This window comes from Saccopteryx leptura, chromosome 6, assembly GCF_036850995.1.
Source record: "Saccopteryx leptura isolate mSacLep1 chromosome 6, mSacLep1_pri_phased_curated, whole genome shotgun sequence".
Taxonomy (NCBI): Eukaryota; Metazoa; Chordata; class Mammalia; order Chiroptera; family Emballonuridae; genus Saccopteryx; species Saccopteryx leptura.
In genome coordinates, this window is record NC_089508.1 from 108261661 (window position 1) to 108289236 (window position 27576).

The window sequence follows — 27576 nt, forward strand, 5'->3', positions numbered from 1 at the left end:
GACAAAAGCATTTTCCCCTGATGCCAAGGTATCATTTTTTTTTTTTTTTTTTTTTTTTTTTGCCTACCAATGAAAATACCTGCTTTTGATGCTTAAAAAAAAACACCTCATTCATTTCCACTTCATAGCTATCAGGGGAATCTATTACTGTATTTGTTTTTCCTTCAAGTGAGATAATTTGGGAGAAATGCTAGCTCTTCATTCCACAGAAGGTCACTAACTAAAATAAGATGGTTGAATTGATAAGCAATCTTTAAGGAATGTGGAATATTCCCAAGATCCTATCCTTGCAGAGCTCTGGGCTTTAGAATAAAACCAAAGTCTTGTTGAAAGCTCAGCATCTAAATGTGGCCATTCAGGAAATAGCTATGAAAATTCCTTTTCCCACCTAAACTATATGTTCTGTAAAGTGTTATGAAATGTAAAATGATTTTAAAGGTCTTAATTGCTTAACCCAAATTATAAAATGCATACAATGCAAAAATGGGTTGGGCTTAAGCCTAAAAATTGTCACCTATTTCACACACACACACACACACACACACACACACACACACACACATCTCTCTTATTAATATTATATTTATTTATTTATTATATGGGTAGGTAATAAATTCTGAGAGTCAGCTGTGCCACTGAGTACAAAATGCAGGAAAGTATTAAAATATTTCCTTGGGAATCCTGTCAGAGTTTTCTGTTTGGTGTGCTTTATCTATTCCTTGCCTCAATAAAGGCACTGGCCCCAAGGAAAATTAGCTATCCACATTCCCAAAACAAAATTCTAAAGGCTGGAAATTCAGAGTAGAAACACTGAGATACTTTGATATGGAGGTAGACAGATGATCAAGAAGTCTTTAAATAAAGTGTATTTCATGAGAATTCTACTTCTAGACTTCTATAAATGAAACTTTCCCAAGCCCATTTAGTTCCATTTATGTGATATGTTTGTTTGACATGACCCTTAATTTTAATCCGTTAAAGGGGAGTCAACTGCTTTACTGTGACTTGCCTAAAACATTCTGGCCCAGTCGCCCTCTGTAGCCGCCACTGCCTCCTTCCCCCATGGCTCGCCGTACACCAGTTACCCTCATTCCTTGTCTTCTCCCAGCTCCCCAAGCCTCTTTCTGCCCCCTGGAAAATCACACCTCTGTTGATTCTCTTCTTAGCCTGGCTAGTTCTCATACGTGAATCCCAGCCTAAACATTGCCCTGCCCCACCATGGGTTTAGATTAGAATACTTGGTTATGAATTCCCACAGCTTGATAGTTGTATTTCACGGCACTTAACATGATTTTGATGATTTAGTTTCCTGTGTAATGACTTGTGTATTATCTGTCTCCTATCTTAGACTGTAAACCCAATAAGGTAGAAGCAGTGCTGACACTTAGTGAGATGATGCCTCGCACATAGTACATGTGCCATGAATACTTGTGGAATGAATGAATAGAAGGAACCAATTGAGAACCTAAAGCTGCTTGCACCTCATTTCCATCCACTTGAGTGGTAGCTGCCTGGAAAATTTTGGCCTGAAATTTATTTAAGAAAGTATCTTAAGACACCATGAACAAAATAAAAAGACAACCCACACAAAGGAGAACATATTTGCCAATATATCTGATAAGGGGTTATTAACCAAAATTTATAAAGAACTTCTAAAACTCAGCACCAAGAAGGTAAACAATCCAATTAAAAATTGGGCAAAGGGCCTGACCTGTGGTGGCACAGTGGATAAAGCATCAACCTGGAAATGCTGAGGTTGCTGGTTCGAAACCCCGGGCTTGCCTGGTCAAGGCACATATGGGAGTTGATGCTTCCAGCTCCTCCCCCCCTTCTTTCTCTTTGTCTCTCTCCTTCTCTCTCTCCTCTCTAAAATGAATAAATAAAATAAAAAATAAAAAGGAATGTATAAAAAAAATTGGGCAAAGGACCTGGATAGACACTTCTCCAAAGAGGACATACAAATGGCCAACATGCCTATGAAAAAATGTTCAACATCATTAATGATCAGAGAAATGCAAATTAAAACCACAGTGAGATAACATCTCACACCTGTCAGAATGGCGCTCATTAATGAATCAACACACAATAAGTGCTGGCGAGGGTGTGAAGAAAAGGGAACCCTCCTGCACTGCTGGTGGGAATGCAGACTGGTGCAGCCACTGTGGAGAACAGTATAGAGATTCCTCAAAAAATTTAAAATGGAACTACCTTTTGATCCAGCTATCCCACTTTTAGGAATATATCCTAGGAATACAAAATCACTGATTCAAAAGAAGAAATGCACCCGCATGTTTATTGTAGCATTGTTTACAATAGCCAAGATCAGGAAACAGCCCAAGTGTCCATCAGTGGACGAGTGGATTAAAAAGTGGTGGTACATATCTATATATCTATATATATATCTATAGATATATATAGATAGATACAATGGAATACTATGCAGCTGTGAAAAAGAAGGAAATCTTACCTTTTGTGATGGCATAGATGGATCTGGAAACTATTATGTTAAATGAGATAAGCCAGGCAGAAAAAATCATATGATCTCACTTATATGTGGAATCTAATGAACACAGTGAACTAATGAATGGAATAGAGGCAGAGGTGGGGTCACAGGGAGCAGAGGGACAGCTGTCAGAGGGAAGGGGGATGAGGTGATGGGATCAGAGAAGGTGAAGAGATTAGGGAAATTATACATACATAACACATAGATACAGATACAGGGCAGCATATCCCAGAGGGAAAGGGGGAGGGAGTTAGGGGGAGGGGGGCAAAGGGGTGGGGTGAGGGTATTATATTGAGTGGGACACTTGAATCCATGTTAACACAATAAACTAAAATTAATAAAAAATTAAATAAAAAAAGAAATAAAATATCTGAACCCCTGCTCACTTTCGCTCTGCCTTCCCCTATTCGTCCTTCCCAGCACACACTGGGAGTCTGTGGAAACTGCCAATGAAAGATTCTGCTTTTTACTGCAGAATCTTGTCAAATATCCTAGAATTTTATAGATAATATACACTAGCAGTTCTATCCTGCTGGTCACCAGAAAGGAGAGCTGTTCTTAATGAACTTTAATGCTCTAATCCTGCCAATTCCTGGATGATTGGTAAGACCAATAATCGAGTAAGAGAGAATCAGAGAAATAAATGGTCATAAATTAAATCCTACTATGATCTAATTCTACTGAGATTCATCTTTTTTTTCTTTTTTTTTGTATTTTCTGAAGCTGGAAACGGGGAGAGACAGTCAGACAGACTCCCGCATGCGCCCGACCGGGATCCACCCGGCACGCCCACCAGGGGCGACGCTCTGCCCACCAGGGGGCGATGCTCTGCCCCTCCGGGGCGTCGCTCTGCAGCGACCAGAGCCACTCTAGCGCCTAGGGCAGAGGCCAAGGAGCCATCCCCAGCACCCAGGCCATCTTTGCTCCAATGGAGCCTCGGCTGCGGGAGGGGAAGAGAGAGACAGAGAGGAAGGGGGGGGGGTGGAGAAGCAAATGGGCGCTTCTCCTATGTGCCCTGGCCAGGAATCGAACCCGGGTCCCCTGCACGCCAGACCGACGCTCTACCGCTGAGCCAACTGGCCAGGGCCGAGATTGTTCTTTTTAAAAAAAATTTTTTTTTATTCATTAATTTTAGAGAGAAAAGAAGAGGGGGGAGAGAGAGAGAGAGAGAGAGAGAGAGAAAGAGAGGGGAGAGGAACATTAATCTGTTCCTGTATGTGCCCTGACTGAGGATGGAACTGGCAACCTCTGTTCTATGGGATGATGCTCTAACCAACTGAGCTATCTGACTAGGGTGAGAATCTTTTCAAAATACAAACAACTCTGTCTATGGTCTCCACTCACCCAAAGATGTGTTTTTCATTTATTTTTTAAATTTTATTAATTTTAATTTATTGTGTTTACATGGATTCAAGTGTTCCACTCAGTATAACACACTCACCCCTCACCACCACGTCCCCCATTATACTCCATTTCCTCCTCCCCCCAAACCCCTCCCCCCTTCCCTCTGGGATATGCTGTCCTGTTATCTGTATCTATGTGCTATGTATATATAATTTCACTAATCCCTTCACCTTCTCTGATCCCATCCCCTCATCCCTCTTCCCTCTGACAGCTGTTCCTCTGCTCCCTGTGACCCCACCTCTGCTTCTATTCTGTTCCTCAATTCACTTTGTTCATCAGATTCCACATATAAGTGAGATAATATGATATTTGCCTTTTTCTACCTGGTTTATCTTACTCAGCATAATGATCTCCAGGCCCATCCATGCTATAGCAAAAGGTAAGATTTCCTTCTTTTTCATGGCCCCATAGTATTCCATTGTGTATATGTACCACTGCTTTTTAATCCACTCATCTACTGACAAACACTTGGGCTGTTTCCAGATCTTGGCTATTGTAAACAATGCTGCAATAAACATGGGGGTGCATATCTCCTTTTGAATCAGTGATTTTGGTGTTCTTAGGGTATATTCCTAAAAGTGGGATAGCTAGGTCAAAAGGAAGTTTCATTTTTAATTTTTTGTGTGTGTGACAGAGACAGAGAGTCAGAGAGAGGGACAGAGACAGACAGGCAACAGGAAGGGAGAGAGATGAGAATCATCAATTCTTCCTTGTGGCACCTTAATTGTTCATTGATTATATTCTCATATGTGCCTTGGCTGGGGGGCTACAGCAGACCGAGTGACCCCTTGCTTGAGCCAGCAACTTTGGGCTCAAGCTGGTGAGCCTTGCTCAAACCAGATGAGCCCGTGCTCAAGCTGGCGACCTTGGGGTCTTGAACCTGAGTCTTCAGCATCCCAGTCTGATGCTCTCCACTGCGCCACTACCTGGTCAGGCCCATTTTTAATTTTTTGAGGAAACACCATACTGTTCTCCACAGTGGCTCCACAAGATGTGTTTTTCATTTAGCTTAGTGCTCACCTTAGGGAAGGATATAGCTCTAAATTAAGAAACTAACATATTTCCACATTCCTTCTGATAAACTGAAGTGGGCTTGGCACCACCCTCAGGTTTTCTATAGAATTTCCAAAACAAAGAAAATATTAAAAATCAAAAGAAAAAGAAAAGCATTTGCATTTTTAAAAGGCAGTCTTTTATGGGTATTATTGCTGAAGAAAATGAAGTAGATATGTTTGACTTAATGCTGCCTGTGGTAAAATGACCACAGGAACAGGTCTAAATGGTTTATTAAGTATTAAAGATTGGTCCACTGCCACTCTCTCCCTCTCTCTCCCCCCCCCATCTCCCTCTTCCCCTCCCTCCCCCTTCCCTCTCTCTCTCTCCCCTCTAAAATCAATATGTAAAATCCGAAGGGAAGAAAAACATGCATGAAAGATTAAACTTATAAGAAATGCTTCTCTTAGAATATTTCTAACCCACACAAGTAATTTATATTATAGCAAAATGCAACCCAAAAATTCTATTGTTTTGGCACAATAACCTACAAGCATGCTTAATTAAGACACAAACTAAAAGCACAATAAATACTCTTGACGGTCTTGAGCTTAAAATAGTGATTTCTACCATTATTATTATTATTATACTTATGGACACCTATGAAAAACAGTAAATATAGAACTAAATACAGAGATATTAAAGACATGCTACATTTTAATCTTATTTTTGTGTTAACGTCACAAATATTATGCTCTGAACATCCCCACCTTGGAAGGGGAATTAAAGAAAGTGTTTTTTCAAATGAAAACTTACACCAATGTATATCTGAAAATGATGCCAGCATTTAAGTCATTCACTATCTGTTTCTAATGGGCTTTACTTCGAGAAGTGATGGCCTCTTTCTAGAGAAGTGGGATCATTCTTTCTTCTAACTTTTATTTATTAATTTTAGAGAGCGAGAAGAAGAGGAAGAGAAAGAGAGACACAGAAAAATATCAGTTTGTTGTTTCACTTATTTATGCATTTCTTGGTTGATTCTTGTATGTGCCCTGACTGGGGATTGAACCCACAACCTTGGCGTATCTGGATGAAGCTCCAACTAAATGAGCTACCCAGCCAGGGTGAGGGATAATTCCTCATGCTGACATTTCATTCCATTTACTGCAAGATGTAAATGAATGCCTCCATTAAATGAATTCCATGGCCACTTATTCACCCTTCAGCAGGAACAGCCAGATAGATCCTAGAATAAGTCTGAGAGAATATAACACAGGTCACCATTTTCAAGCTGTTAATTTCCAGGTTTTCCAGGGCTGTGTCTTCTAATTCTGTGTGTTTTCATGGATTATAGACTAAGGAAGTGAAAAGGGAACTTCAGGTTACAGACCTGAATGAGGCACAAGAGAAATTTGGTTATATTACTAGATAGTCTAACTATTTCACTTATTGAAATGTTAGTAACCCATTTTAAGAGATAACCATGGCCCTGGCTGGTTGGCTCAGTGGTAGAGCGTTGGCCTGGCGTGCAGGAGTAATGGGTTCAATTCCCGGCTAGGGCACACAGGAGAAGCACCCATCTGCTTCTCTACCTCTCCCCCTCTCCTTCCTCTCTGTCTGTCTCTTCCCCTCCTGCAGCCAAGACTCCATTGGAGCAAAGATGGCCCGGGCGCTGAGGATGGCTCTATGGCCTCTGCCTCAGGCACTAGAATGGCTCTGGTTGCAACAGAGTAACGCCCCAGATGGGCAGAGCATCGCCCCCTGGTGGGCATGCTGGGTGGATCCCAGTCAGGCACATGCGGGAGTCTGTCTGACTGCCTCCCTGTTTCCAGCTTCGGAAAAATGCAAAAAAAAAAAAAAGATAACTGTGTGACAAATTATGAGGCAAAATGTAGAGTTGAGGTATGACATGGTTCAGTGGGAAGAGTTCTGGCCTCTGGCCCCCCCTCCGCCCCCTGCCCCACCACTATCTGACCTCGGCTAAGTTACCTCAGGAACTTCCAGCTCTGGGCCTTCACTTCCCATTTGGTTTTCTTATCTGAAAACGACATCATCGGGCAAAATCAGGGAGCTATAAAAATGGTTTTAATGGTATGAAGTGGCACAGAAGTTCGACATATTTCTGTAATAACTTGAAAAATGTATCTATGAGAGATCACCAATCTGAAGAGTTAAAGTTAAAATCTCCAGGGGTGGATATCGGACCTGTTATCTGGGCTTACTGTTTCAAGTTCTTATTTCACCTCTGTACGCATAGCCCTAGAGTTCAGTAAAATGTAAAAAAGTTAACTAGGTACTCTATTTTATGAGATTCTATTAAATTTTTCACTGATTTATTACATGCTTATTACAGAAGTTTCCAACAGCTCAAAATGGTATAAAGAAAAATTACTTCCCCTCCACTGCTGCTTGCTTTCTCCTGTCCCCACCCCACATACAAATATACAAACACGTGCACACATGTGCACACACGACTCCCAATTTTCACTCTCCCGAGATAATCTTTGTGGACAATTTCTTGTAAAATCAAATACTTCAAAAACGGAAAACACTGCAAGACGATTTATATATTTAAAACTATATTAAATTAAACAAAAATCTAGAATTATCCCATGCCACTCAGGGTTGTTGAAATTTCAAATTTCCTTGGAAAGACTAAATGACCAATTGCTGGGTGAGGGAATTGGAACAATAACCCTGTAAACAAACTCTCCAAAGCGTATGGCTGGAGACAGCTGACAGAAAAGATGGAATAAAGATTTCAAGGAACAGCACCTCCTCCTCATGGTTAACAACTTGATGACGTTCTTCAACATGTTTTAATGATTATCATACCTTCCTCTTCTCAAAGGATTGATTTATTATGGTTTAAATTTAAAGAATACTGGTTTCCCGGTTTTGAATCAGGCTTAGATTACAGAACACATAAAATCAATGACTTTGTTCTAGGGAAGAAAAAACGCAGTGTTAATTTACGTGCAAAAGAAACATCCTGGGGAAAAATTCTTCATGCAATTCTGCGTGCTAACGGTTCCTACCAGCAACTCACCACCTCTCCTCCTTACCTCATCCCTGTCATTAGCACCATCACAATGAACACTTCTATGGCACGTTGAAATTCACAAACAACGTCACATATTATTGATTTCGACCCTCAAAACAATTTCGTCGGGTAGAAAGAACAATCTTAGCTTCTTAATTTGCAGATCAAAAACAAACAAATGCTGAAGCTCAGAGCAGGGAAGTGAGGATCTAAGACCATTACTCTTGTAAAAGTGCACTCGCTCAGGCACACAAATGGCTTCGAAGGGTTTGTATCTCCAATTCCGATCTCTCCTCTCAAACTCCAGGACCGACAATCAATATTCAACATCTGCACTTTGGAGTTCGTTCCAAATGTGGTTAAACTCAGTTTCCAGGCGAAGCCTATAATATTCTCCCATAAACTTTTTTTCTCATTCAAAGGTTTTCTTTCGCAGTGACTGACACCATTAACCTTTCAGTTGTTCAAGCCAAAAACCTTGGCATCCCCCCTAACCACCAACCCTGTTCTCAATATACCTGCAGACTCCATCACCACATCCTACAGATTTTGCTTTCTAAAGATTTCTCCAATCTGTCCATTTCTTATTGTCCAATACCCCAGCATTTCGCATTGAAATCATTTCCGTCTTACCCCCTGCCTTCCTCTCACCAGCCAGCTCCACCACTTTCTATGCTGCAGCCAGAGCGGTCAGGTTCACCCTTCTGCTTACAACATTTTGTTGGCTTCTCAGTGCTCTTCAGTCAAGGTAAGTGTGGCCTATATGAGCCAGTATGATCTCATCCTTGTGAACTGGCAAAATAAGAGAGCTCTTTCCATAGTTTCAGGATGCTATGAAGTTGTTTAAAAATGAGTATTTAAGCTCCTGTTTTTACCTTTTTAATAATGTACAACACTGAATAAGTTATGTGCATTGGTTAATTGTAGGATGAGGTTTGCACTTGAGCCTATTTTTAAGTATTAACAATATATGACCATATATAAACCTTAATGATCTTCTTGAATTTCTTTCTTCAATATAACCAAGTTAATTATATTATAATATATGCATAAATAATATACATGCACAAATATATGTAATGAAATATACAGGGTGGGGAAAAATAGGTGTACAGTTATGAAATAGTTTATTCTTATATTATCTATTACTTATTGTATTCATTTCTATATGAACAACTGTAAACTTACATTTGCCACAACCTGTATGATACCTATATAATATACACAAATTATTTATACAAGTCATTGCATTGTGTGTAATTTCTCTCTGACTCAAGCCTTTGGGTAACTGGAGAAAGGGAGGCCCAGACACTTCACCCAGGTTGTATGGATCGCTCGTCTGTGAGTCTGAAAGACAAAGTCAGCTTCAAGGGGGTGTGACCTGCCCAGTCATTTTGAAGAGCTCGATGCTTGGTCTATTGTTCTACCATTGCCTTCTTGAAATTCTTAATTTTTGAACAAGGGGCCTTGCATTTTCATTTTGTCCTGGGCCTCACATTGTCTAACCCCATCCCAGCTGAAAAGGGTCTTACTATATTAAGAGTTGAAGTCTCTCACGTCACCTGGGACCCAAGTGTTTACTGCAGTCCGTTTCTCTGCTTCATGAACTTGACAGGAGAAGAGCTTTGTAGACTGCCAGAGTAAGGTTTGTGAGTCAGTGGGAGCATCTACATGTGGTCAGTCCTAGATTTCAGACCAACAGAACATAAGCTTCTGCTCAGTGAGCCTTCCAAATACAGTGAAATCTGGTTAACAACTCTGACTAGTGAGTGAGGTGATGTCAACGGCCTGTTAAGGCAGGACTTACCCTGGCTTCAGCCATTCTGATACTTGCGATAAGTTCTGGCCTAGAATATGGGGAATAGCTGGGCAAAGATCGGTATAAATAATTTTACTGACTAGTCTGGCAATAGCCACATTCAAAACATTTTTTGACTTATAAAAAGTCCTTCGATACTTTTGTACTAAGCAAAACGAAGAACTGAACCCCTATGGGAAATTGCCTGCATGTGAAAAATGTTTCCCCAACTGCTGCTTCCTGGAATGCAATTTTCATCACTAGCAAGCAATATGATGGCAGGGAAAGCTCGTGAGAAAGCTTAGGGATGCTCATTTTAAAGCATATCGGGTGCTTCTTTTATCTTCTAGAAGTTAAAGGGCTGCTGACACCCATAAGTTTCCATTAACAAAATAATAATGATTATTATTACTTTGCTTCAAAATCAAATGATCCCAGAAAAGCTTGTTTACTACTTGTCCTCATTAACTTAGGCAAATTTAAAAATAAATACCAAAATGAGATTTAAATTTTAGGCGGACGGTTTCCCCCATGAGCTCAGAATTTATTTAGAATACAAAAATTTAAACTTTCAGAGAAAGTTATGGTTTTGAGATAAAAATTAAGTAACATCATAGTTTCTAGAAATTCCCGTTAGTGATGAATGGGAAGCATTCAGGTATAATGAGACATTCAGGTATGTAATTGGTATCAGACTTGGGTTCAAATCTTTGCTTTGCTATTTACTGTGTGACCCTGAGCAAATTTCTTGATTTTTTAAGCCTCACTTTCCAAATTCAAAACAGGATAACAAAACTGAATGAATAAGGCTGAATGAAGATCAAAGTACTTAACTGACGTAAATGCTCAGGCACAGTGATCAAAACATAATAAACACTCTACACATGTAGCTATCAACATTGATAGGATTTTTTTTACTCCAAGATTTTAATCTATTAAGTAGTTACCTTATTAATGGGAATAATGTTTTTGACATTATGGTAGAAGCCAAAATAAACCATGTTGAAAACTCCATGACGTCCCAAAGTTGCTGTAAACCCTTTGTTGAGGCCCCGAAGTCCCAAGCCTTCTTTCTTAATGATGTGTCTTGCATAACTCATAGTGGATGGTCGCTGCAGGAGAGAGGGCAAAACCAGAAAGATCATCTCTGGGAATGTGAAATAGAGTAAATTGCTGTTTAGCTACCCTTCAAGCCAGAATTATTAGGGGCTTCTTTTCCCCAATTTGAACAATGAGTCCTAAATCCATGCTTTTAAAATTAGGAAAACCCAAAAGTAAACAAAATTGCATGCATAACAACATACCTTAAAGCAGGGGTCCCCAAACTACGGCCCGCGGGCCACATGCAGCCCCCTGAGGCCATTTATCCGGCCCCTGCTGCACTTCCGGAAGGGACACCTCTTTCATTGGTGGTCAATGAAAGGAGCACATTGACCATCTCATTAGCCAAAAGCAGGCCCATAGTTCCCATTGAAATACTGGTCAGTTTCTTGATTTAAATTTACTTGTTTTTTATTTTAAATATTGTATTTGTTCCCGTTTTGTTTTTTTACTTTAAAATAAGATATGTGCAGTGTGCATAGGGATTTGTTCATAGTTTTTTTTATAGTCCGGCCCTCCAACGGTCTGAGGGACAGTGAACTGGCCCCCTGTGTAAAAAGTTTGGGGACCCCTGCCTTAAAGGGAAGATTGTTGGCAAAGAAAACATCTTTGGTGGAATTAGTGAAATTAATGTCATGTAATAACTATCACCACTTTCAACATGTTAATAGATGTATCCAATTCTGGATTATCCACACTGATGGAGGGGATGAGCAGTATGGAGACAATGGTAGTCCATACTGTGCATAATCCAAAAGGAATTTATATTTGGTTCCTGAAATCAGTGCATTTACCTTTCTAATTATGTTTTCTAAAGCGAATGTTACATTGTCTCAATAGTTTAAACTGTTGCTAAGTTAGAAACAGGGCATGGGTAAATAGCAGTTGATTGTAGACTTTCCCAAGAAGGCGGGCAATCAGTGTGTGTATTACTTTCTGTGGTAAATGATAAATCAATGGTGTTGGGAATACAAGGTTACCTTTCATTTACCCCTTTCCAGTCCTCTGATTGGTTAGCCAAGGTTGAAATAACTTGACTGCTGGGATCCAGTCTATTGCTACTTCTGGAACACACTAAAGATCTCACCGTAGTTTGACCGGAGGTTCATAGTTCATTATAATACAATTACAAAAAAATACGTGGGTTTCTAAAAAGGTTGTTTCCTTTTTGGAGATTATAGTACAAGAGGTATCTCTTCTTGTTAAATTTTCAATAGTAAACAGAGAGAAATACTCAGTATTTATGTGTTTATTTTGCCCATAAGGCATGCGGCTGGCATGCCATTTGCTATTTCACCGGAGCAGGTGGCAGGAGTGGTCATGGCAGTCTGATATGCTTTCTGACTTCAAGTGTTTTCTCATCATGTGCAATTAAAGCTGCATCAGCAGAACAGAATAGAGCAAATCCAATCAAGGCTTTTACTCTAACTTGTATTTATAGTTCTGTCATTAACATAATACATTAACTGAGCTTGTTGATATAGTAAATCCTATAGTTTTTGCTTATAAATATTTTTAAAACTCTAGCAACAATTTTACACTCAGCTTCATCTTTTCATTTAGAGGATTGGTTGTAATAAATTATATTAAGCTTAAAGAAACCCTTTTTTTTGTAACATGAAAAAAAATTACATGAAAACCTATCTTAAAACAACAAAAGATATTTCATGTAGGAAAAGCAAGAGTTCTCAGAAGGTCAGAGTTCACTTTGTTTTACAAAATGGGACTTTTTTGTTTGTGTTCTGGCACACTGACTATCAACCCAAATTGTTTATTTTGGTTTTCAAAATAGGCTTGAGGACATTTTGAGCCAAAGTTCATTTCTGCTGAAGAGACTTGAGAAGTTCTGAGCAAACTGCTAGGCACAGGGCTGTTGCTCAGGAAGGCAGGCTGGAGGGCAGAGGGAAGGAGGCAGCCTTCTCCTGGCCATGGAAGGAGCAGAGCAGAAGCGAGGCCGCCTGGGTGCAGGCTGGCCAGCAGAGGTGCCTCCCGCAGCTACCTCAAGCTTTCTCTCCAGCCTCACCTGCTCTGAGGCCTGGCAGTTCAGGAAGATGAGAACTCAGAGGCCATCTAGGTTCGAGAGCAAAACAGGAACCAACAGCTCTGAATGAAAGTGCAGATCAATACAGCTTTCTTTAAATAAAACATGTCTAAAGATGTTTCTATGGTTTAAAAATGCTAGTGTGCTAAATTATCAGAATTAAAAGAGAAGACTTCTGCTAGATCTTGGTGAAGATGAACAAATATCAAATGGCATTCATTGGTAGTCTACTGCCTGGTTTTCACTGGCTTGGGTGTTATGTGGGTGCAAAACAGTATAGCATGTGGATTTTGAACTCATGTGCCTTGTTGAGTTTGAACTCTAGGAAGAATCATTAAGTAAATCGAAGGCTAGATACAGGCGGTCGGAGCCAGATAGCCCCAGATCTGAGTCTCAGCAACACCATTCATTAGTGTGGCAACTATTTTATCCTCACTTCACTCATCTGTGAAATAAGGATAATAATACAGTCTTCATAGAATGGTTGTGATGATAAATACGTCAATGACTTTTGTTCTAGGTAAGAATTCACTGTACGCTAGCTTTCAATAATAATAGCAATGTTCTGTTAAAAAGGTAGTTATAAGCCCTGGCCGGTTGGCTCAGTGGTAGAGTGTCGGCCTGGCGTGCAGGAGTCCCAGGTTCGATTCCCGGCCAGGGAACATAGGAGAAACGCCCATCTGCTTCTTCCCCCTCCCCCTCTTTTTCCTCTCTGTCTCTCTCTCTTCCCCTCCCGCAGCGGAGGCTCCATTGGAGCAAAGATGGCCCGGGCACTGAGGATGGCTCTGTGGCCTCTGCCTCAGGCGCTAGAATGGCTCTGGATGCAACAGAGTGACGCCCCAGAGGGGCAGAGTATCGCCCCCTGTGGGCAGAGCATCGCCCCCTGGTGGGCATGCCGGGTGGATCCCGGTTGGGCGCATGTGGGAGTCTGTCTGACTGCCTCCCCGCTTCCAGCTTCAGCTTCGGAAAAATGCAAAAAAAAAAAAAAAAGGTAGTTATAATAATAACAGGTAATTATTTTGTTAGTTAAAGGCAATGACAATCAAAAGGTGGAAGCTGATTCGAGGGAGAGGAAAGACATGAACAACCAGCCTCTTCTCATTCCTTCTGACTATCCTTTCCCTTTCCCAAGCCCTGGGCCCCTGCGACAAAGCCAGAAGAAATGCATCCACAATGCAAATCATAGGTCTGTTTCCTGAGGCTCAACCAAATTCAATCCCTGGGCTAGAGATCTCCTTCCACGCCAGTTCTTTACCTCAGAGGCTTTCCTCTTTGGAGCAGCAGAACCTGTAAATTGGCCTGGTCCCTATCCCTCAGCAAGAATCATAGGTAAGAACTCACACTGTACGTTTATGGACTGTAGGAGTAAGACCACACAGGAGCAAAGGTTGGCAATGGAAAAACACACTAACTGGGCCTCTGCCTCACACAGATTACAGCCTAGAGAACACATTTATGTAGTTATCAGGTACCTGGAACACAGTATGTGCTCATCAATATTATTCACTATTATAGATCCTTAGTACTTTATATATGTATCATCTTATTTGATCCTCTCAAGAAGTGTGTGAGATAAGCATTATCGTTACCCCCATCTGACAGATGAAGAAACTAGGTTTAAGTTATTGGCCAAAGATTACAGAGTGAGTGGTAGTGTCAAGTACAAACTGAGTCACCCTCTCCTCCCTCCAATAGGTCATGACTCCAAGTTCGTACTTTCATACTCGGCACAGTTCTGCTATCCTGCCATACATGACGGTTTCTCTCAAAACAACTGTAAGATGGGCAGCAGGCATAAGCTTCTCCTTTGGCAGGTGAGGAAACCAAGGATTGTTATGTAGTATTCTTTAAGGAAAACACTGGTAAATGGCTTAATGAGAATTCTGCTTCTAATCCAAGTGCTGTTCACATTCTGTGGATTCATTCTTGTCAAAAATGCAGTACGATTTTCAGAGTTTGACAATACAACTCCTACAGATAGATAACACAAATGCACTTTTCTTGCACCGTGGGCCCTTGAGATTAAAGAAAGCCTGAATTCTAATTCCCATAAAAATTAGAAGTGTGTTTTTTGCTTCATTCAGCGGCATTGTATCACACACATGTAAGCAAATATTGAGTTAGAAAAGGCAAAACATGACTTCCGCTAGGATGCTTAAATAGGAAAATATAGAATCACTTTGAATAGATCTCTGTAAACACAAGGAATTTTACTAAACTTATTTGATTACTGGGCTTTCATTTCAAAACCAAGTGGTGACTGATCAGCATCATCAGCCAAATGATTCCAATACTATCCAATCCAGCAGGTCACCAAGAGTTTGGTTTCCTTCCAATATTTAGACTCATTCCAATTTCCATATTTAGTTACCAGATGGCATTCTAACTTTTCTAGATGTAACTTTTATTGACTGCACCAGAGCTACCAGCATGGAAGAATAGTGGATTGGTGTGACACCGGCCACACTGCTTTTCACGTTCCTTCTGGAAATCGCAGTTCACTGGTCCCTGCCACAGTATTTCCAAGTGAGGGAACTCAAAACCATCTTTAACTTTGATTTCTGCTATTGCCAACTGCTAGTTCTGGGAACTCCCTGTTCTTTCATCCACCATTTATTCGGCAATATCTACTGAGTGCCTCCTAAGGTGTCATGTACTATGCTAAGTGTCTAGTACAGTACTTAGCTCATATTCTAGAAACATAGATATATTTGCTTTGATTTTTAGTTGCAGAGGTATGCTGATAATTTTTATATCTACCCATGAGAAGGTTCCATGATAATTATGAACTATGGAATCAAATTTCTGTTTTAAAAGTCCTTAAGAAGCTTAATAAAGAGAGAAGATCCTTTGCCTATCCAATGCTCCCAGGCACCACTCCAGGGCACTGAGTCCTTGTTCTCTGAGAGCTCAGTATTACCCACAAATCTCTGAGATGATGTATGGCAGCTCACGCCATTTTTTCTGGAGTTCTTACATCTAACTATTGACCATAGCTGGCTCTAAATAGCTTGCGAAGTCACAGGCAGAAGTTTTAGATGGGAGGCACTGTTCCCTGGATAAACAGCGATCACAGGATGGCCAGTAGTTACAGGCGAGGGAAGTATGTCAGTGGATTTCTTATCCCTAAAACCAGGGAAGAGCTCTCGGCACACCATGTCAAAACACAGCACACTCCACATTTGTTCCTTTACTTGCTTCCTCTGGTGAGGTAAATTTTGTTGCATTTTAGAGTGAATAGAATAAGGTGTTGCACCGGACTTCATCAAATGGTTGAAAAGCAGACTGGATGAGAGGTTTATACAATGGAGCAAGTGTCCATATCTGGGTCCTTTAGAAAAATACTGCTTTGCCTAAAAAGAGAAATCCCAACTGCCAGAACTATGTAGGAAAATACCCTTGCTCTTCAGGGATGGATGATCACTTATACTTTTCATTACTCAAATGAAGTTTTGAAGAATTTTCATAAATTTGAGGAAAAAAACCCACCATTCCATTTATTTGAAATAAAATGTAAGTGAAAGGAGAGGAGTCAGGCCAAAAAAATCCCACATTTACAATTTATTTTAGCTTAGATACTTCACTAATTTAGCATTACAGCTTATTTAAATAGGTCATAATAATGGACAAAAAGATACCTAAAATGTAATTATACATTATCTAGAGTGTTATATTAAAAAAATAGGTTTTTTAAAAAACGATCTGTGAGAATGATTTACTGTAAATAAACTCTCCCAAATGCTGAGCGACAAAGCTACATTAATACTATGTTGATTCCAAATACTCATCCCTGGAGGAGCACGGGGCTTCTAGGAGACCAGGGCACTGACACGGTGCCTTGCCCCTGCACTGTTGGCAGGGCAGAGGTGGAGGGGACCAGAGCACAGGTAAAACTGCCAGAGGAAACCAGCAACATGGTTGCTTTTCATGGGTCCAGAAACACCTTTGATTTTCCCTTCAGCTTCTTAATTAAGCACATTTCTTCATCCCAATGAAATAACTGAGGCTGACTAGAAAGAGACCTCTACATTAATACTCAGTTTCTTAGAGACATTACTTTCATTAGGCTTTATTTTCCCTATCTATAAAATAGAGGTAAAGCCATCTTATGGGGATAATGGGAGGATTTGGAATACCAAGTGTGAGGGAACATCACGAAAAGGGGGGATATACAGTCATTACAACAGCAATAGGATTAGAGGGAGGTGTTGGCAGAAATCGTCAGTTATTTTTCTCATTAGATAGCTCTGTATTACTTGACTTGTGAAAAGAAACTCCATGTATTACTTTTGTAATTTAAAAGAATTACATACATTTGTTAGAAAATCAAATAAAGAAAAACCACATAAGGCATGTGGCATAGTGTCTGGCATGTAGTAGATGTTCTGTAAATGGTAGTGATTATCATTACTTCAAAGTCTCCATTCTGAAAGCAAAAGTCTACAGTTGCTGGCACAGCTGAATGGAAGACTAAAGGCTATTTTCTGTAAATGATAATAGAGAGGCAACTTGGCTGCTGCCTTAGGTATTGTTGAAAGATAACTGTAGGAATGGATTCATATATATAATTCACTTTTATGCCCACAAGAATCATAGACTGGAAAGAAATAATTTATGGACTGAACAGTTTCCAGGCAGTGTTTCATAGTAATGCCGGAAAAATTTCAACTGAACTCAATACATCATTCATAACCATTGACATGCCCTGGAAGCTGGCTTCTCATACTATCTGTAAACAAAGTCACACACTCACTCTCTATATAACTCAACTTCATCTTCTTGAAAGAGATGGTCACAAAGCACAGTCCTTTTATTCACTTTATGCTGATTCTACATAATATATCTAAATTTAGACATTTGTTAATTGTTTACAGAGAAAACAATCACCAAGCATTGTGATATCATATGTGATTTAATTGGCTTCTATTAGATTTTAAGCCCCCAGGAAAAAAATGTTTAGAACTGTATATAATGGTACGCTTCAAAACCAGATTCAACAAAAAAATCCCTATCTTCAAAGATTCTCCTATCCATGACACGATTGCTATTTATTCATGGATCCCTAAAACTATAATCATAGAGCATATGTAGAAGACTATATTTTTTTCCCTTGGACTGAATATCTTCAAAAACAAAACAGAGGTGAAAGAGGTTTCTTGCAATTTCTTAAAGGCTTAGTTTTGTGTTTTGGGGTGAGAACGATCATGTTCATATGTAATGCAGATAAAAAGGACAGACTAGAAGGAAAACGTGGGCCCCATCCACATATCAGAGGGAGACCTCAAGGGAAGGGAAACATAACCCGTTAGCCAAATAATAACTTTGAAGTAGATTTCAAAGTGCAGAAAAAACTGGGAAACAATTCATACAAGATTTTGCTCCTGGGGAGAAATTCACATTTTCCAGGCTAGCAGAAAGCATACCAGCCGAATACTGCTTGGCTTCACACAGCTGATATGAGACTTCCAGGTCTTGTAAGTGTACAGATAAAAAAAACCCCACCCATCCCATTAGGAGGGGAGAAAGTTCTTATAAGGACAACGAGCTACAAAGTCACGCTTTTGGCAAGAGTGATGTGCAAACCATCTTCAGTAGAGAAATCCTTGGGCAAGCCTAGTCCCTAACCAAAAAGACTACAGACCAGAACCACACTTTGCTTGGTGTTGAGTTTGAAGGACAGGGCGAAATCAGGGTCTACCCGGATTTTATCTGAACATGTTTTGATACTCACTGAGCCAAACCAGAGCATGATAAAGCTGTGATTACTCTGCTCCTCACAGAAGGTAAGTATATTTAAATTAGAGACCAGAACTCTTTCTTTCTGTTTTTCTTTTTCTTTCTTTCTTTTTTCCTTTTCCTCCCTCCCCCCCTCCCTCCCTTTTGTTCTCTTTCTTTCTTTTCAAACCAGTTTTTTTTTTTTTTTTGTATTCACTGTGAATTTTAACATGTTGGCCAAGATTCTAGTGTTGGAATTGGAGGAGGTATGGAGGGGCTTACAGTCTTTGATATTGTGGCAATTTAAAACGTGAAGACAAGTCAATCACACCTATTTAAATACTTTATACAAAAGCTGGGAGAATATGAGAGAAGTATCAGAAACCAAATTAACCACAATTTCCTTTATATTTTTAGAATAGTTTATGGCTAATCTGGGTGAAAGGGATATTTTATGGATAGCATACTTCTAATTGGCTAGAAAATCAGTCCTAGACCACAGAGGGGAGAACTCAGGCAGCTGGAAGCAGAGAGCACCTGTCATTCCTGGGAAAGCCTGATGGGAGCTGCACTCAGGGCTCCAAGAGCATAACAGACACAGTCTCTGCTCCCACCCAGTCATGCCCTTGAACCCCAGCTAGAGGGGCCCCTGTCCCTGAATCTTATGGTTCAGAGGCCCCCATTCTGGCTCTTTATCAGCCATGCCCTCCCCATCGGACCAGGGGCATCTTCTTATATCCCACAACCTTGTTCTAGACCACGGTCTGCAGACCCTGGACCATGGCTGTCCTTCTGCTCCCATTTCATCACTCTGCCATTGCCTCTATGGCTTAAGTGTGATGTTAAGTGTAATATCGACTACTGTAATATCGAATGCTTAGCCGGCATTCCAGTGAAGAGCCCCTCTCAACATCAGCAACTTCTTAGAAAATGTTCATGTATGAAGGATCCATTAGTGACTCCCTTCCTCAGACTGACCACATAGGAAAAGTCACAATTACTGTGTAGCATCTAGGGTGGTTCATGCCCAGGAGAGGGAAGACATGCTGCCTGAGAAACTCACAGTATTTGCAGAGCAAGAGTTATCTACTTGCAAAATGATTCTGGGGAAACTGCTCTGCTTTTCTTAAATGGGCTGTCAAGTCATCATTCTGCATCTGCCCATCCATTTAGCATTCCACCACCTCTGCTAGCTGTAAGCAGCTGAAAAGGTTCAAAATGAGCTCACTTCACAACCTCCAGGGAAGTGACTAAGAAGTCTTGACCAAGAACCCATATTAACTTTATACGACTATTCCAAGGAAGAATATCTTGATTGTTGTAGAATTCATTTCAAAGTGGCTTCAAATGCTTTTGGTTTCACCTCTAACTTCTGCTGCTATATGCTCGTTATTTATAGCAAGCAGATATCCAGCTGCTATTGTTGATGACAGTGGACCTGCATCTGAGTTTAAAGACCTTGTCAATAGGCATAAAAGTAGGCTGTCAGCCCGTTGGTCTTGATAAAGAATTAGGTTAAATGGATCATACTGGCAGCCGAGAATGACCTAATGAAGAAGACCATTGCTCAATGAGCTGTTCTCATGCCCACACTGGTGTCAGCTGTGACTGCTTAATATTAATCAGGGGGACATCTCGATAAATCTGTCTCTACTTACACTTAAGGAGTTATAAGATCAACTAGAAATAAGTTATCTTTGGTTGAATGCCTACCATGTACCAGGTGCTGTATGAAGATATTTGCATATATCATCACATTTAAAGTCTCATAAAAAGCATGCTATAATAATAATAACCACTAACACTTATTAAATCATCACTATATACCAGACTGTATTAGCAGCTTTACAAATATATCTCTTTTAACCATCGTTACACCATTTGCTGTGACTATTACTATTATTCTTTCCTAACAAAAGAGGACTCTGGTGAGTCCTAAGACCAGCTAGCCAGTCATCCCCACCGGGAGCCACTGAGAAGCTTCTCCCTGAAAACAAGCTTGATCCTGGCAGAGCCACTGGAACTTTTCATTTGGGATCACTTACTTTTCTCTATACTGTTATATATTTCCAAATCTTCTATGATGAGCAGCTGTTACTTTTTAGAGTAAATATTCACAGAATACTGACTATGATCTCTCTCACACACACACATTCTCTCTCTTTTTAGATGAGAGGAGGGGAGATAGAGAGACAGACTTCTGCATGTGCCCTGACTGGGATCCACCTGGCAACCCCTGTCTGGGGCTGATGCTCGAATAACGAGCTATACTCAGTGCCTAGGGCCATGCTCAAGCCACTGGAAAGAAGTGGGAGAGGGAGGGGAAGAGAAGTAGATGGTCGCTTCTCCTGTGTGCCCTAACTAGGGATCGAACTTGGGACATCCATACATTGGGCTGGTTCTCTATCCACTGAACCGCTGGCCAGGGCCATATGTTCTCATATTAAACATTTACTCAAAACCATTCTGTTAAATTCTTGCCTTACTCTCCCCAACTCCAACCTCCTTTCCTGAGGTAACCATTGAGATATTTGTCTGAATTCCTCTAGACCAGCATTTCCCTATAAGGACATCCCTACCCATGTGGCTATTCAGCACTTGAAATGTCCTAGTTCAAATTCAAATGTGCTTTCAAGCATAAAACATACATGAGATTTAAAGGCTAAGTATGAAAATAGAGTGCAAATTATCTCATATAATTTTTATAGTGATTACATGTTGAAATGATAATATTTTGGATATATTAGGTTAAATAAAATATAGTATTAAATTAATTTCATCTGTTTCTTTTTACCCTTTTAAATATAGCTACTAGAAAATGTGGCTCACATTACATTTCTATTGGACAGTGCTGCTCTAGATTATTTTAGTACATTTATATACATATGTATACAAAGAAATACATAGTTTTTGGGTGTTTTCTAACATAAATATTCATTACCTTTATATTTAGACTGAAACTTTTTCTTAAAATAAAAGAAGTATAATTTTTAAGTGCACTGAGCATAAATTAATTAGTTTCTTCCTTTCTTCCTTCTTCTTCCCCTACTCCACCCTCAACCCCCGACTCCCCCTACTTCTTAACAACCCACAAAGCTTTGGAGTAAAGAGAGCAATAATTATTCTTGGCCATATGAATGCTGAAGTGAACACACCTAATACACTGCTCACAAAAACTAGGGCTCAGGGAACGTGCAGATACTCCAGCACCTTCAGGCTTTTGTATAGTGCATTTTCACCAATGATATCAAAGCTGGTTTTGCATCTCATTTGCATAATCAAACAACTTTCTCTGACTTGTCATTTGCTTTTCTGATGTTCTTGTTTAATAAAAAAAAAAAAGCTTCTTTTTTTATCGCTTCATATTTATTTTGAAATATCCCCTAATTTTTGTGAGTATTATGTTTAGATGAGCATAACATAGGTTCAGAAGAAGAAAAAGGCATCCTTTTTTTGGAAAAAGAAAGTGCTAGTCACTGGAGGAAGGTGCTGGAATTAATGGATCTTAGACAAAAGACACAGAAAATAGCTGCACTGCCAAAGTATCAGGTAGTTATTTTTAATCAAATAGGTCCAAATTTTCTATTCTTCCTGTGTTATCTCTTTCAGATATTTTTTGCGATAGGCACACTTCCATTACTTTATGTTGGTGACTGCACTACTAACAACTTTCGATTTAATCAATATTGCCTATAAAGAGGCACCTCAGTTCAGCTACTGAATCCTAATAGTTGCTGATACGTGTGACCTCTGTGTTCCTTACTGTGCTTAGTTCTGACTAGTTGAAGTAATATTGCAATGTTTCTTTTAATGTACATACCTGATATACTTTATTTTGTCTAAGCAAATATCTGACAATGAATCCAATTCAGTGGATTATGCAAAAGAAAGGATCTCAAACAAGTACCCCTTTCTTCTCCACTTAGAAAACGGCTGCATAGACATAAACAATTTACACAGATGGTATTCGTGTGATGACCTGGGAACACATACACATGCAGCATTCTTGTGTGGGGCTGGAAAGGTACTGACCATGTTCTAGCAAGGCCTTAACACATGCAGAACGTTAACAGCTCTTACTTGGCCTCAGTGTAGAACCTCGCAGAGAGCAGAGGAGAGAAAAAGTACATTAGGTACGAGTGGAAGTGCTGTGATAACCCATTATTTTCAGTCCTGTGAGCTCCGTGGCACTTCCCTGCTCACAGCCTCCGCTTCCCATGCTGCCTTGAGAAAGGACTGCAGTTCACGGCCAGTCAGTCCCTTTGCTTATTCACTGCTGCTCTAAGACAAGCTTCCCAGTGGGGAAAATGAGGGATTAGATGCAGAGTTCCAAAATTTTCTTCTGGCCAGAGGCAGATTTAACGGCGGGCACACCGGGCACGCGCCCTGGGCTCCAGCTTCTGAAGGGCCCCACAAAACCCCAACTTTACACTTTTTTCTAATGACACCAAGTTTGATTTTATATGCGCAATTTTAACTTTAATGGTACATAATATTTTTTATTTATTTAAAAATATGGTTATGTCACCCCATTAAAATTAATAAAAAATAAAATAAAATAAAAATATGGTTAACATGTATTTTTATTTTCCCTGTCTCTCTTTTTTTAAGAAGCCCAATATTTTTTTCTGTGCCCTGGGCCTCAACCAACCTTAATCCGCCCCTGCTTCTAGCTGCTAATTCTCCCAGTCTAACAAACCAAGTGTTCCTTGAGCAGATTCCATGGGGAATGTTTCAAATGCTCCCCATTGATAAGGCATTTGAAAATTGTTTCTTTTATTTCTTCCTAGTTCTTCTCATATTTTCCCAACATTCAAGGAAGAATAAAAGAAAGCAAAAACAGAAACAAAGACTAGGATAATACAGGGATTTTCAACCATTTCTAAAGTGCTACATATCCTGCAATTAAAACAATCTTTTGAAACATAAAAGGGAAAAAAAAATCTCCCTTACTTAGGATTGACTTCATCTGAGTCAATACAACAGATACCATCTGCTGTAGCGGGCCGACTCTGTCTTCCTCAGGCCCTGGCAGCTATGGGTGAGCGCTCCCCAGCCCCCATTCCCACACCCCTGCTCAAGTTGCTGCCAGGCAGCTCTCAGGCAGTACCAGCAGGTAGGAAGATGGGAGGGAATGAGGGTGATCTCCACCCACTGGCAGCTGCTTATGTAGTAAGCAGGGGAACTTTTCTACAGACACATTCAGATCAGCAAATACTCCAAACCAATTTATACCACATGCTACCCAGTTGTAGAATTAAATTTAAATGCTTAGAAAGGAATTGGAATACCAAACCCCTTATTTTTTCTCTACCTTGTTCTTGGCACCCAAAAGAATAAAGCAAGAACAGTTGGGCTTGGCCTGATCTGTGGGGGCACAGTGGGTCAAGCGTTGACCTGGAACGCTGAGATTGCTGGTTCAAAACCCCGGGCTTGTCCAGTCAAGGCACATATAAGAGTTGATGCTTTCTGCTTCTCCCCCTTCTTTCTCTCTGTCTCTTTCCGTCTCTCTGTCTCTCTTCTCTAAAATGAATAAATAAAAATAATTTAAAAAAAGAACAGTTGGGCTTAGTGGTAATGAGAATTATTAGGCAAATGAGAGGAAGAAGGCAGCACACTCCAAGGGAAGATGTCTTTACAGAACATCATGTACCAGCGATTAATTGTCAAGACCTATCATTATCCAAGTGGTGATGTCTACACAGCTTCAGTAACTTGCTCATTGAGATTTAACCAAAAGACAAGCTTGACAGATGATCAGACTCTTTGGGGGAGGGCCATGGGTGGAGTAGGGAAAGGAGTGAGGTAATTTTTAAAAATGACTTCATAAATTTTATAGAAACACAATAATATTATCACCTCAGTGGCTTTTGCTATAGTCAATTCTAGTATAATATGAAATAGAAGTGTTGCCAAATGTAGGGAAACCATTTCCAAGTAAGTCATTATACATTATATTAAAACTCTAAAATAAAAATGTGTAAACATGTGTTTGTCCATCAGACTTTAATACATTTTGTTAACATTTTCCTTGTGGGAGAAATTTGACTACTTTAGGCTACTCCTTTAGCAAGAGTTTTCTATGACTTTAACCAGTGAATACAAGCTGGGTTCACAATTTTTTCTATATACTTAAACATATTTTTTACATTCCCACAACAATAGGAAAACTTTAAGTGATTACCTCTGAAAATGTGTTCCGATTGGCTTGCAAGCCCACTTTCACTACCTCGAAAGGATTAACCACAACAGCTTCTGTTAGTCCAGATCCCAGTCCAGCAATGGCAAATGTCTAGAAAAATTAAAGCAATCAATACTTTAAAAGAAGTTATTATGTGTACTGGATTAAGCACCTTATTTATAAAACTATGTAATTGAATGTTATAATGAGAATGGAGAAACTTATGTAAATACATCTATATACTATTACTAAATAACTTTAGTTCTTGTTCGATACTGACAATTCATAAAGAAGAAATTATAGACGCTGCAAATCACATCCTAACAATTCAAAAGAAAATGTCAAAGCCCCATTAATAATGACTTTTCCCTTTAATGAACAGAAAGGTTGTTTTACTAATTTAAGGTGAATACTTAAACATCTACACATGTAACAATTAAAAGACAGTTTGATTTGTAAAAGGAGAGCTTCATTTTTAAACATCTACTTAAATATATTTATTGAGCAGATTACAAAATTCAAGGAACCGAACTGCAAATAAAGTGTTTATAAAAAGCAAAATTTCAGGTAACCAAACAGTATAGCTGAAAACATTTAAATTTATAACCATATTCTTAGTCACTATTCTAAACTATTATCAAACAAAATGCAATTTTTATTCATTGTTTCTCTATTTAAAAACAAACAAACTAGTAATTGCCCTATTCTTCTAGACTTAGAAGCCAAGGAATGAGTTCAGAAATGGGTAGGTTGTTCTGAAGGCCTCAACTAAAATCTAGAACATTTATCAAAAAATGACTTACTGCCGATTGTTAATAATGTCTGCAGTAGGAAAAAACAACTTTGTAGAATTTTTCTGTAGAACACTTAAAGGTTTTTCAGAAAATCTGTATAAAAACAGCCATCATGTAAGTATGGTGGTACCTCAAAAAATTAAGAACAGAGCTATAATATGACTCAGCAAACCCTGTACTGAGTATTTACCCAAAAAACTCAAAAGCATTGGTATTCAAAGACACATGCACCCCTAGGTTCATCACAGTATTATTCACAGTGGCTGACACATGGAAACAACTGAAGTGTCCCTCGATAAAGGATTGGATAAAGGAATACTACTCAGCCATAAGAAATGATGACATATTGCCATTTACGACAACATGGATGGACCTTGAGAACATGAAACAAGTAAATAAAAAAAAGTTAAGAACTGTATAATTTCACACATAAGTGGGACATAAAACTGAGACTTATGGACATAACTGAGACTTATGGATATAGATAAGAGTGAAGTGGTTACTCGTGGAAGAGGGTTGGGGGAAGAGGGATGGGGGAGAAGAGGAGGGGAGTGAAGAGGGACAAGTACACAAGGATGGAAAATGATCTGACTTTGGGTGATCGGCGCACAACATACTCAACAGTTCAAATGCTATAGAGCTGTTTACCTGGAACCTATGTATTCTTTTTGATCAATATCACCCCATTAAATTTAATTTTATAAATAAAATTTTTTTAATAAAATGGGAAATATGCATCAAGTAAAAAAGAATAATCACAATGATTGACACACACACATCACACACACGCAGCAGGAAAACAAAATGAAACAAAGCCTCAGACCTGCAAAACAGATGCTAAAAAAGAAGTTAGTGCTGCTGAAGCTCTCATTCTAGGAGGCAGTACTGTCTAAAACTAAGAGGAGAAAGAAAGCCAATGAAGAGTAAAGAACACAGAACTCTTACTAGGAGTCTCTAACTTCTTCAAAGTAGGAGATTAAAAAGGAACAGGGGAAAGGAATGCTCTACACCCTCAGAAGGGACACCAATGGTCCAGAGCTAGAAGGTCTGGATTTAGGTCCTGGTTTTGCCACTTATTGGCTGATTTGGACCAGAGCTGGCAGGTACATTAATTTCATTATTTTAAACTATTTTTTTCACTAAACTAATTAATTTAAAATTTAAATTTTAAATAAAAAATTTAACTAAAAAGATTAATTTAATTAGTTTAATGAGTACAAAGGTGTGTGTGGAACGTGATGTGCAGCCTGCACCCTGCTTGCCGAGCCAGAGCCCCGCAGAAGCAAGCGTCAGTCAGAAGGAAGGGCTGCCTTTTCATCATTCATTAAGACACCGTATGTGCTGGCTGCAGCTCTGTGTCTAAACCACTGGATCCTTTATAATTCACAGTTTTCTCATCTGTAAAATGAAGACAATAGTATCTAATCTCCCTACTTAACAAGGTTCTTCTGAGGCTCAAAATCCTGTGTGAAAGCCCTTTGTAAAGTGATATACAAAAACCGCTCTTACTATTGCACGTATAGATGGACAGGAAGGATGGACAGCATTGTATCAGATTCCAGGAGGGAGGGAGGGACTAATGATGCTTTCCTTTCAAGCTTCTTCACTACAATTTTAAACATGTTTGTAGACCAACTATTTTATTCATGTATCTTGGACTTCCAACAGGGAAGTCAAAAGCAGGGGGAAAAAAATACTGGTCCCAAATTTTCTAACTAAAAAAGCTAAAATCCAGATGTTCAGGTTTTTATTACTATATGCAATCTCCCAAGTAATTCACTTTTTTTGTTCTATAAACTCAGCTATATTTGCTGTCACAAATAGTGTTCAGCAGTCCCTTGTCAAAAGAATTGATCAGCTATCAGCAGATCATGTTACTCAGATTGTTCCAGAGACAAGCAGTAACTGTCGGGTTCCCAGCCTCCTAGGCTTTTCATGTGAGAGCACCAGGGGACATTTAATGGCTGTTTTAGTGTCTAGCTGTATCAAAAAGAAACGGGAAT

General features: G+C 39.5%; 1 protein-coding gene across 4 annotated transcripts in view; it reads right to left on the reverse strand.

Annotated features, from left to right (window-relative positions):
• The window catches only part of SLC25A21 (solute carrier family 25 member 21), a 531270-nt gene that overhangs the window by 21199 nt on the left and 482495 nt on the right, over window positions 1-27576 (reverse strand). For all 4 annotated transcript variants that reach the window (XM_066344492.1, XM_066344496.1, XM_066344494.1 and 1 more), the window contains 2 exons: window positions 24783-24890; window positions 10689-10853 (listed from right to left, as the gene is read on the reverse strand). In XM_066344492.1, coding sequence (XP_066200589.1) covers window positions 10689-10853; window positions 24783-24890 — 273 coding nt within the window. The remainder of the gene's footprint in view (window positions 1-10688; window positions 10854-24782; window positions 24891-27576) is intronic.